General features: G+C 44.1%; 1 protein-coding gene across 3 annotated transcripts in view; it reads left to right on the top strand.

Annotated features, from left to right (window-relative positions):
* LOC137379756 (aldo-keto reductase family 1 member C23-like protein) overlaps positions 1-12,240 on the top strand; it is an 85,474-nt gene that overhangs the window by 50,245 nt on the left and 22,989 nt on the right. For all 3 annotated transcript variants that reach the window (XM_068051085.1, XM_068051084.1, XM_068051083.1), the window contains 3 exons: positions 1,153-1,275; positions 2,631-2,740; positions 9,611-9,776. In XM_068051085.1, the coding sequence (XP_067907186.1) occupies positions 1,153-1,275; positions 2,631-2,740; positions 9,611-9,776 (399 nt within the window). The remainder of the gene's footprint in view (positions 1-1,152; positions 1,276-2,630; positions 2,741-9,610; positions 9,777-12,240) is intronic.

Below are 12,240 nucleotides of genomic sequence, written 5' to 3'. Positions count from 1 at the left end.
CCTGTGGACCTGTACGCCCAGATCTCTCAGCCTGTCAATACTCCTAAGGGTTCTGCCATTTACTGTATACTTCCCACCTGTATTAGACCTTCCAAAATGCATTACCTGACATTTGTCTGGATTAAACTCCATCTGCCATTTCTCCGCCCAAGTCTCCAACTGATCTATATCCTGCTGTATCCTCTGACAATCCTCATCACTATCCGCAACTCCACCAACCTTTGTGTCGTCCGCAAACTTACTAATCAGACCAGCTACATTTTCCTCCAAATCATTTATATATACTACAAACAGCAATGATCCCAGCACTGATCCCTGCGGAACACCACTAGTCACAGCCCTCCATTCAGAAAAGCACCCTTCCACTGCTACCCTCTGTCTTCTATGACCAAGCCAGTTCTGTATCCATCTTGCCAGCTCACCTCTGATCCCGGGTGACTACACCTTTTGTACCAGTCTGCCATGAGGGACCTTGTCAAAGGCTTTACTGAAGTCCATGTAGACAACATCCACTGCCCTTCCTTCATCAATCATCTTCATCACTTCCTCAAAAAACTCAATCAAGTTAGTGAGACACGACCTCCCCTTCATAAAACCATGCTGCCTCTCGCTAATAAGTCCATTTGTTTCCAAATGGGAGTAAATACTGTCCCGAAGAATCCTCTCTAATAATTTCCCTACCACTGACGTAAGGCTCACCGGCCTGTAATTTCCTGGATTATCCTTGCTACCCTTCTTAAACAAAGGAACAACATTGGCTATTCTCCAATCGTCTGGGACCTCACCTGTAGCCAATGAGGATACAAAGGTTTCTGTCAAGGCCCCAGCAATTTCCTCCCTTGCCTCCCTCAGTATTCAGTATCCAATTCCCTTTTGAAAGTTATTATTGAATCTGAGCCTATCATCCTTTCAGGCAGCACATTCCAGATCACGACAGCTCACCGCATGAGCAAAAACAAGTCACCTTCTCTCCCCTCTGATTCTTTTGCCAATTATCTTAAATCTTTATCCTCCAGTTACTGACCCTCCTGCCAGTGGAAACAGAGTAAATAAAGAGAAACTATCAAAACCTCTCATGACTTGGAATATCTCTATTAAATCTCCCCTCAATGTTTACTATGTGAAGTCAAGTTGCTCATTTATTCATTGTAGGTTATGGAAAGCTGCAAGGATGCTGGCTTGGTGCGGTCTATCGGAGTGTCCAACTTCAACCGCAGACAGCTGGAGATGCTCCTGAAGATGCCCAACCTGAAATACAAACCAGTGTGTAACCAGGTAAGATACAGGAAACATTCTAACAAATCAGAGATGTAATTCCATATCCAGTAGCTCTGATTACTAACGTTGGGTCCATTTGCGTCATGTACTCCAGGAAGGGCTCTTCACGAGTTACTTAGTAATAAACTAGAAGGTACTGCAGAGTTTCAAACGTGCAGTCCTCTGGTACCTTACCAAAGTGGTTATCTTTCATACCAGAGTCCAGAACATGAGTGATAGCAGACTGATCGACCATGGAGGTTCACTGTTACCCAATTCTATTCTAATTTAGTACGTACACAGCGATGAACAGCAGGAACCCTAACCTCCCTCTCTCCTCATTGTCCCTTTTGAGCCTTCACCCACAAACCTGTCTGGGGAAAGAAATGTATTCACCCTTTCAAAGGATCTTCTTTCCCCAGCAATAACTATTGAACTACTGAGATCGTGGTCCCGAGATTTACTGATGTGTGGTTTCAGAGTGATGGGAAATTAGGGTAGGGGAACCCGGAAGGATGTAGTTGTAACTCCAGTGTATGTTTGAATTCTTTTTCCCCAGGATCCCCACCCGACAGCCAGCCTGATTGATGGGATTGGATGCCTGTCGGGTGAGGAAAGCTACTACACAAGACCACAGCCCAGGAGCTGGTAGGTTTAGTGATGTTGGGGAAGGAGGAATTGCCGGGAGGTTTACAGCATTAGCTTGTTGGGTCTGGAGGAAATCCTCCTGCTCCATCTGGCACATATGGAGTGTTTTAAAGGCACTTAACTATAGACCCAGCCTTTCTCATCCCCTTTTACCTCCTGAAAAATGGTAGTTAAAAATAAAAATGTTCTTAAAATAGAGAAACAGAGACTCATGAAAAGGTTTCAATGACCGACCGGCCTCTTGAGGTTTCTCACATTTGTTAAAACTGGAAGTAGACGGGTTGGGCTCCTGTTTGAATTTTTGAACATTTTATCTTTCCACCTGTTTCTGAAGGGTTAAAGTTACCCGTGTGTCGGTTTGGCTCAGCAGGTAACTCTCATCTTGAGCTCCACTCCAGAAGTTGAGTCCGTAAACTGAGCTGGAGAAGTGTATCTCTAAAGGTGCTGGCTGTTAAACTGAGGCCCCATCTGCCTGTCCAGGTGGATGTCAGGATCCGGCAGCACATTGACAAATTGTCCTTGTGCCCTGGCCAGCATTCCTCCTTTAGCTAGCAGCATCCAGATTGTTGTTTGTAGGGACATCGCTGTGTGCAAAATCACTGAACTCCAAGAGTAATTCATTGGCTGTGTTTGAGATATTTCAGTGCAAATATTATTATGCTTTTCCATGTTTCACCTCCTGTTGTAGGGAGTCTATAAACAATCCAGGCCTTTGGTTTTTGCAGGTTGAATGTCACCCGTACTTGAACCAGAGCAAACTGCTGAAGTACTGTAAATCCAACAATATCATTCTAATGGGCTACAGTCCCTTAGGAACATCACAAGATCCAAAGTGGTAAGTTCATTGGAATCAACTAGTTGTAAGGTGAAACTAAATTTAGAATGTACTGTATGATCGGATGTAATTCTCTGTAGATCTTCCCTGGGTCTGGGAGCTGGAGATCCAGAATATAAAGGGGACTTTGAGTTCAATCACATTGGTTGCAGCAACATGCAAATGTATGAAAAGGTCAAGGAAAGTTCCGGTTTTCCCATCCACACGCAGTACAGCACATGCACCATTAACTCATCCTCTAATCACACACTCAGTTAGCAGAAGCAAAAGTAAACCCAGTGGCCAGTGCAGCAACTCTCCCAATCAAAATTTTGAAAACAACTGAGCAAAGCTCCACAGGACTGCGGTAACCCTGAACCATGATGACACAGAAGGAGGCCATTCAGCCCATCGAGTTCATGCTGTAGAGCAATCCAGTCATTCCCATCTCCCCATTCTAATCCCGTAGCCACTGCAGTTTTATTTCCTTCAAGTGCCCATCCAGTTTCCTTTTGAAATCATTCATCGTCTCAGCTTCCACCACCCTAGTAGGCAGCGACTTCCAGATCAATACCATTCACTGCATATAAAAGTTCTTCCTCACACCCTCATTACATCTCTTGCCTAAAACCTTAAATCTAAAACCCCTAATTCTTGTACCTTCAGCTGATGGGAACAGATTTTCTTTGTCACCCTTATCCAAGCATGTCATAATCTTGTTCAATTCTATCAGGTCCTTTAGGAGAACAATCCCAGCTTCTCCAAAATAAAATTGTAGCTGAAATATCTCATACCTGATAAATCTCCTGTGAACCTTCTCAAGGACCCTCACATCCTTCCTGAAGTGTGGTGTCCAGAACTTGATCAAACATATTTTCCCATATTTCCCCTTGTCTGCGAAAGGCGCTGACTGGGGTTTGAGCACAATGAATGCTGGCAACTCTCACAATGTGAAAATCAACAGATTAGTCAACTCTGGAGGGAATTGTAGACTACTGTCCCTCCTGGTCTCCACACAATCAGGAGGATCATTGGATAGTAATTGAGAGCAGCAACCTTGCTTGATTTGTAGTTCACTGCCCTGTTCTAGGCTCGGATTTTGAGGGCTATTGCAATGCTCCAACTGCTGCTTAGCAGAGATTAATAATCACCACCCCTTCGCACCCAATCCTAATTCACTGCACTGTCCTACTGTCTGTCTCCTCTCTGATTCACCACTACATCTTGCTGATATCTCGGCTGTTTCCATCCCAGGATCTCATCTGCTCTGGGCTGTTCTCCAGCTTTCCTCTGCTCTAAGAGGGACACCCTTCAGCAAGGCACAACATATAACATTAGCTCTCTGAGCAACCATCCAAAATGCCTCATTCCACACTCCCAGCAGCAACCCCATCCGCTGTGCTCCTGGGGACTCGATTCCCAAATCCCTTCTTATTTCCATTCTTGACTGATTTTCCCAGCAGTTTCCTCAACCTGGATTGCTCTGTAGAATGTCTGTTGTTTTGTTATTAACATTCTCTTCACCCTGAAGGGTATCCACTAATGCCCTTCGGGGGAGGAAATCTGCTGACCTTAACTGGTTTGGCCTACATGTGACCAGCAAGTGGTTGACTCAACTGCCCACTGAAATGGCCTAGCAAGCCAGTCTGTTGTATCAAACTGCTGCAGAAAAGTCAAATAAGAATAAAAGGGAATGGGCCAGCTGGCATCGGCCCAGCATCGGAAATGACAAAGACACCACCAGCCCAGTCGCCCCTGCAGAGTCCTCCTCACTAACATTTGGGGACTTCTGCCAAAGTTGGGAGAGCTGTCGCACAGGCCAGTCAATCAACAGCCCAACATAGTCGTTATCACTGAATCGTACATTACAGCAATGTCCTCGACTCCTCCATCACCATCCCTGAGTGTGTCCTGTCCCACTGGCAGGATAGACCCCCAGTGGTGGTAGCACAGTGGTATACAGTTGGGAGAGAGTGGCCCTGGGAATTCTCAACACTGACTCATGGCATCAGGTCAAATGTGGGCAAGGAAACCTCCTGCTGATTAACATCTACTGCCCTCCCATAGCTAAATCAATACTCCTCCATGTTGAACTCCACTTGGAAGAAGCACTGAGGGGAGTAAGGACACAATATACTCGGGGTGGGGAACATCAATGTAGTAGTATCACCACTGGCTGAGTCCTGAAGGACATAAATGCCATACTGGGGCTGCAGCAGGTGGCAAAGGAACCGACAATGGGGAAATAACCGATTCGACCTCATCCTCACAGTCTACCTTTCGCGGATGCAGCATTGGTAGGAGTGACCATCACACAGTCCTTGTGGAGATGAAGTCACATCTTCGCATTGAGGATACCCACCATTGTGTTGTGTGGTACTACTACCGTGCTAAATGGGATAGATTCAGAACAGATCTAGCAACTCAAAACTGGGCATCCAAGAGGTGCTATGGGCCATCAGCAGCAGCAGAATTGTATTCAACTACAGTCTGTAGTCTCATGGCCTGGCATATCCCTCACTTTACCATTACCATCAAGCCAGGGGCCCAACCCTGGTTCAATGAGAAGAGCATGCCAGGAGTAGCATCAAGCATACCTAAAAATGAGGTGCCCACCTGGTGAAGCTACAACACAAGATTGCATGCATGCTAAACAGCAGAGGCAGCAAATGATAGTCAGAGCTAAGCAATCTCACAACCAAAGGATCAGATCTGAGCTCTGCAGTCCTGCCACATCCAGTCGTGAATGGTCGTGGCCAGTTAAACAACTAAAAGAAGGAGGAGGCTTAAAAACATCCCTATCCTCAATGAGGGGGGAGATCAGCACATCAGTTACAACCATATTCTTCCAGAACTGTTAGGTGGATGATCCATCTCTGCCTCCTCCTGAGGTCCCCAGTGTCACTGATGCCAGTTTTCAGCCAATTCGAATCACCCCATGTTATATCAAGAGACAGCTGAAGGCACGCGATACAGCAAAGGCTATGAGACTTGATAACATCCTGGCTCTAGTTCTGAAGACTTGTTCTCCAGAACTAGTCATGTCCCTAGTCAAACTGTTCCAGCAGAAATACAACATTAGCATCTACCGCACAATGTGGAAAATTGCCCAAGTATGCCCTATCCACAAAAGCAGGACAAATCCAATCTGGCCAATTACCCACCCCATCAGTCTACTCTCAATTATCAGCAAAGTGATGGAAGGGTCATTGACAGCTTAAGCAGCACTTACTAAGCAATTATCTGCTCACTGACGCTCAGTTTTGGTTTCGGCAGAGCCACTTGGCTTCAGGATGATCCTTAAGTAGTTCTTGTGTTCTTGTTAGTGGTCTTGGCAGAGAGCAAGACCAGATGATATTTGATATGATCTACCCAGATCTGGTGATTATTTGCGCACCAGATAAGCTCAAGTCTGCATAGCCTGGACTGGGGGGACTAAAATAAGGAAGGCCCAACTGGAATTGAGTTGTGAAAAAATAGAGATATGGAAGTTCTGGGCTCGGGTCTGCAGTGGCAGCAGAAATGTGCATGCAAATTGAAACGGAATTCAGGTTACATTGACCTGGCAGAGATTAGGAGGGATGGGGCATGGTTGTAAATGGAGAATAGGCGGGAGATAATAGAGTTTGAAGTTTCGGTCTTGAGCTTGTATGGATGAAGTTGCCTTGTAGATAGGGTGAAGTCAGCTTGGAGCGCCAATGTCAAGGTTTAGAGACATTTGTGGGAGGATTAAGTCCAGGAGCTGTTTGAGGGTTGGAGGATCAGGGGGTAGAGGATCAGTGGGCAGTTATCCAGTGGGAAGATAGAGAGTAGAGGAGGCACGTAGAGTTGACTGTGACCCAGATGTTGATTCAGGATCCAGTGGCAGTGAGTAGAAGCCTCGTTAGTAATGGTCACCAGAAGATCCAATAAACCAGCTGAGGAGTGAGGGGTTGTGGGAGTGAAATCCAAGATTACAAACTCCAAGAGCAGTGAAGACAAGGGAATAGGGAAATATAAATCCATAGCCTCAGTACAGGTGAGAGGGAGTTAATCCAAGGAACATGTGTAGGGAGGTGAGGATCGGGAGCTGTGTAGGAGCTTGATGAGCAGATCCCACCCAGTCCAGCAAAGAGTGATAAAAGGAGTTCCGAGTCAGTGGCAGCAGAAAGTAGAGATTACTCAGCAGCAAGTGAGGAAACAGAATAGGGTGGGGACCAGCAGGAAGAGATCTGAGCTAGTTGAGCACAATGAGAAACTCCTGGCAGAGGAGCAGACCAGCTACTAGAATAGAGGAGGTAACTTTCAAATCTTGAAAGCACTGAGAGCTGACTGCATGCATCACAGCTGCCAAGGACTGTAAAATGGTATGAAGTGTGCTGTCTGTTCTTTTCCTCTGTTGCCACTAAAACTGCTGTCTGCATCTGTGAAGGTGGAACTACCACCTAGTCTCTGTCCAGGCGAGTTGGCTGCAAGTTCCAGTGACCCTCCATTGATCTCTGTAATGATAGAAAAAAGAACCTCCCCCAATGAGAGATGTAAGCTTGAGAGTCTCATCTGTCAACTGCTGCACATCCTTGGATATGGAGCTCTGAGTCTCCATGCAAGTGTGATATTCCTCAATCAGCCTTCTTTTCAGGTGAATAGTCATGAGTTCAGTGTCCCATGACTCTAAAGCCAAATGTAATCTTCTCCTGAGACTCTACTGAGCAGTTGTACATCCTTCCCCACACCTCACCCCTTAGTTTCCCTTGTATTATTTGAATCATGGGCAGCATGGGAGATTTAAACATTCATTCTTGTGTTCTGGGCATCACTGGCAAAGCCACCATTTATTGCCCAGCCCTAATTGCCCCTGGGAAGGTAGCGGTAGGCCTTTTTCTTAAACTATTGAAGTCTTTGTGGTGAAGGTACTCCCTCACACAGTGCTGGTAAGTGAGAGTTCCAGGACTTTGACCGAGTGATGATGAAGGAATGGCGATATGTCCAGGATGGGTTAATGTGTGACTTGGAGGTGATGGTGTTCCCATGCACCTGCTGCCCTTGTCTTAATGTAGTGGAGGTTTCAGGTTTGAACAATGCTATTGAAGAAGCTTAATGAGTTGCTGCAGTGTATCCTGTAGATAGTACACAGTGCAGCCATGGTGCATCATTGGTGGATGTTTACAGTGGTGAATGAGCTGCTGATCAAGTGCATTGCTTTGTTGAGCTTCTTGAATGTTGTAGCTACACCCAACCAGGAAAGTGAAGAGCATCCATCACACTCTTGACTTGTTGGAGGTAGAGAGGCTTTGGAAAGTCCAGTGGAGTTTCTGATCAATGGCATACCCCTACAATGTTGACGTTGAGAGATTCGGCGATGGTAATGTGATCATTGCCTGGCTTAAATGTGGCATCACTGTTACTTTCCACTTATCAGCACAAGTCTCAATGTTGTTATTATGTTGAAGAATTGTGACTGGAGTAGAACACTGCAATCATCAGCAAACAGTCCCACTTCTGCCCTTATGATGGAAGGGTCACTGGTAGCCCAACTATATTCAGCTACTCTGTGAATGCTGCCCTGAGGAACTCCTGCAATCACTGTCTGTGTTTGGACCAAGAATGCAATGAGGTCTGAAGCCAAATGGTCCTGGCGGAATCCAAACTGAGCAGCTTATTGGTGAGCAAGTTGACAACTTGCACTGTTGACAACTCCATGCATTGCTTTGCTGGAAATAGGCTGATGGGTGGTACTTGGCATGATTAGATTTGCCCTGTATTTTGTGGGCAGGACATAACTGGGCATATTTCCACTTGGTAGGGCAGAGTCCAGTGCTGTAGCTGTACTAGAACAGCTTGGCTAGAGATGTGACTAGTTCTGGAGCTGAGATCTTCAACAGCATAGCTGAGATGTAATTGGGGCTCACTGCCTTTGCTGTATCTGGTACATTGTCAGTTGTTCCTATTACATGGAGTAAATTGAGACTGACATTTGAGATAATGGGGTTCTCAGGAGGAGGCCAAGATAGATCATCCATTTGGTACTTCTGGCTGAAGGTAGTTTGAAATGATTCAGCCTTTTTGTTTGCACTCACATGCTGAGTCCTGCCACGATTGAGGCTGGGATGTTTATGGAGACTCCTTGTCTGTTTATTTCTTTAATTATCCACCATGGTTCATTACTGGATATGGCAGGACTGCAGAGCTTTTAATTTATCCATTTTTAATGGGATTATTTAGCTGTGTCTATAGCATGCTGCTTCTGTTGTTCAGCATGCATGTAGTCCTATGTTGTAGCTTCACCAGTTAGCACCTTATTTTTAGGTATGCTTGATGCTGCTTATCCCCAGGCAATGAAAGTTGTCAGGCTATTGAACCACGAGGGGCAACACAGCTGAACCAAACATAGTTCTCTGGGCTCCACACCAGGAATTGGCGATAATGGCTTATTTTCTAATTAATTATCCATTCCCAGTCCAGTGGCACTTAGGTCACTAACACCCCACCATCTTGAATCTGCTTATTCACCAGCCTAACCGAGGCATTCTGGCTTGAATTACTTAGGTCCACCCTGCTAGGTGTTAATTGTATCTTAATTGTTTACTTCTATGTAGGTGGAGGGCATTAATTGAGGTTTCACGAGCATTTAAAAAGAGACATTTAGTGAAACAGTGGTGTGTGGTTGTTTTAGGAGGTGTATGCTCGTAATGTTTCACTCTGTAAATAAATGTTAGACTGAATAAAGATTTGCTTCGATATCATCCTTCACCAACTGACCTTTCAGAATAGAAGAGTAGGGACCTTTTATCAGTTGAGCTGATTTTCACTGACAAGCATCAAATGAAAGGGAATCACAGCTATCCACTGTGTAATTGAGCGAGGGAGGAAATCCTGCGATCTTCTAATGACCTTTTTCAATTTCTAATACAGGTTCTGCACAAGCAATCCTATCCTTCTGAACGACCTGGAGCTGAAAAAGATTGGTGAAAAACACCACAAAACAGCAGCTCAAATAGCCCTTCGTTATCAAGTGCAACGTGGTGTTGTGGTTATTCCGAAAAGTTTCAATCTTGGACGGATGAAACAGAACAAAGAGGTGAAATATCCCTCATGGAGGTGTTAATCCTTTTTATAGTTTCCCACTGTTGAGTTTTAGCACAGTCATTCCTGACCTCCATTCAACATGGACAACTTGCATTTATGCAGCATCTTTAACTCAGGAAAATGCTCCCAGGCATTTGGAATGTGAATGTTGGATCCCATTAGTTGCACAAAGAGAGACAAAGTCCGACTGTAGCTTTAAGAAACTTTATTGCAGTACTTAATTGTTACATCTTCAGAAAACTTAAAAATGAACTGAACTAAACTGCACTAACCTAAAACTAAAAGCAACACACACACTGAACTAACACTGATCTAATCCTGAACTAACCCACCTTTTGCACCAAATCAAGCCTTATTATAGTTATTCATACAAATCAGTAACACGTACTCTTTGTTCCCAATTGGTCTCCAAACTTCTGCAGTTTCTTGGTTTCGGGGCCTGATTGGGGTACTGCCTTGTCAATTTGTTTTAACTTCTTACTCCAGTTTCCCATCCCCTTATCTCCTTGTGAACCGTTAGGCTGATTGTTGTACAATAGGCTACTATTAAGTGGTCTGCAGCTGCTCCGTTAATTTCTGCTTGTTAGTCTGTTTCTGCTGATAAGTTGCCTCTGCAGCCCTGAAGTTATGAAGTCATTTCTGATAAGCTGTCTCTGCAGCTCCGAGGTTAGTTTGTTAGTAGTACATGATTGATTAATTATTTCACCTTAAATGTCCCCATATTATTCTGTCCCCACAGTCCCCCCTTTGATTCTTCAAACACTTTTAAGAATCATTCCCTTGATCCCACCTAGGTGCCTTTAATGGTCTCTACTTGTCTAGAAACAGCCTTCAACACCCGGATGGGTCACACTCAATACGTTGCCTGCTTGTGCCACAAGAGGGGCCCGCGGGAGCTCTGTAAAGGCATAAGTTTTGCAGGGGCTTCAATTACTTGTTTACAACAGCACTTAATAAGCAAAAACATAAAAGGTAGTGCACTTGTACAATTACAATTTCATTGAGGCATCACTATTACATAATCGATTGTACAAACATAATACAATTTCATTCTTAAAGTACATTGATCATTCATTAATTCATATATATGAAAAGGTTATACAATTATCCTTTTATGGCATAACTAATTGTCTCTCCTTTTATAGAGCAGGTTCGAACACTAATTGCTTTTCGGGTAGCTGTCCAACCTGTGTTCATACATCCTCTTACATCGCCTAATTAATTTCTTAAGTTGCCAAATTAAATAGGTCACATCTAACACCATAATACCCAAAACCACTATCAGGACATGGGAGATAATTCTAAACCAGGGATGTGTCTGCACGTCTGACCCCCAGTTCCATAAGTCCTGCCACCAGGTAGAATCATTTATCTCGTCAATCTCATCTTGTAGCATCTTCGACTTTTGTTCCAGATTGTAGTACACTACAGCAATGACTTCTAGCTGCTGTCTCTCTTTACCCAAGCGTGTGGGCAATGGCTGAATAGTATATTCATATTCCCAGAGGTAATTTGTCAAATCCTCCTTAATATTTTCTGTCACAGTTATCGTTTCTGTCTTTTGTTTATGTATTTCTACCAACTCCATCTTCCCTACTCGGATTGGTATTTGTGGGTTGAACCAAAATGTGCTGTTGCTCACCGGACAAGTCCGTTTATGTCCATACTGGTACTCCTTCGCTGTGGTGGTTAAGCAATATCTCCCCTTTCCCATATAGGCCACATGGGTTAGCCCTGACAATGCTTTCCTAGTCTCCATGGTGCAATTTACAGTGGCATTAAATTCACATTTTGATTCTGCCGTTTTATAGATGAGGACATAGGACCACCTGGTTTTCCAGACTACACTCAGACAATGTTGTTCCAATTACCTCTTTTCCAATTTCCATAACATTTCCATAACATAGGGTAATATATCATTGTATTTTATGTAATCTTTTCCCCTTATCACCCCTATCTTTTCTACTTCATGTAATTACATCCCTAACTTATCTCTCAGAATTACAGTTATTCCCAACACTAATCCAATACTCATAGATCCTGTATTTATACGTTCCTGACCTTTCCATACCTTAAGTTTTCTGAGTTGGCACCTGGTAATTTTATCATTTGTGTGACTAGCTAAGTATTCCAACTGGGTGTCATTGATCCAAACTGGTACATGCCCCGCATCAATTTGCCTCCAATCTGAGATATTCAATATTACCGGTACCAACTCAAGCTTTATATTGTCATATACAATTTTATTAGTTTTTATTATCGCAAGTCCATTTTCTAGCCCTGCAGTTAAGGCAGGGCAAGGGAGACCAGTCACTTGTGACTGCTGGGTCGTAACCTTACTCGTTGGTAATTCGGATGTGGGGGTAAACGTGGGGGTTGGTGCTTCTTGTCTGTTTAATCTCACAACCTGGAATAGGGACTGTCCTTTTTATTTATCTTAGAGCTTTCATATCTTG

Source organism: Heterodontus francisci, chromosome 18 (assembly GCF_036365525.1).
Source record: "Heterodontus francisci isolate sHetFra1 chromosome 18, sHetFra1.hap1, whole genome shotgun sequence".
Lineage (NCBI taxonomy): Eukaryota > Metazoa > Chordata > Chondrichthyes > Heterodontiformes > Heterodontidae > Heterodontus > Heterodontus francisci.
The sequence above is the reverse complement of the archived record's forward strand: the minus strand, read 5'-3'. Positions and strand labels throughout refer to the sequence as shown.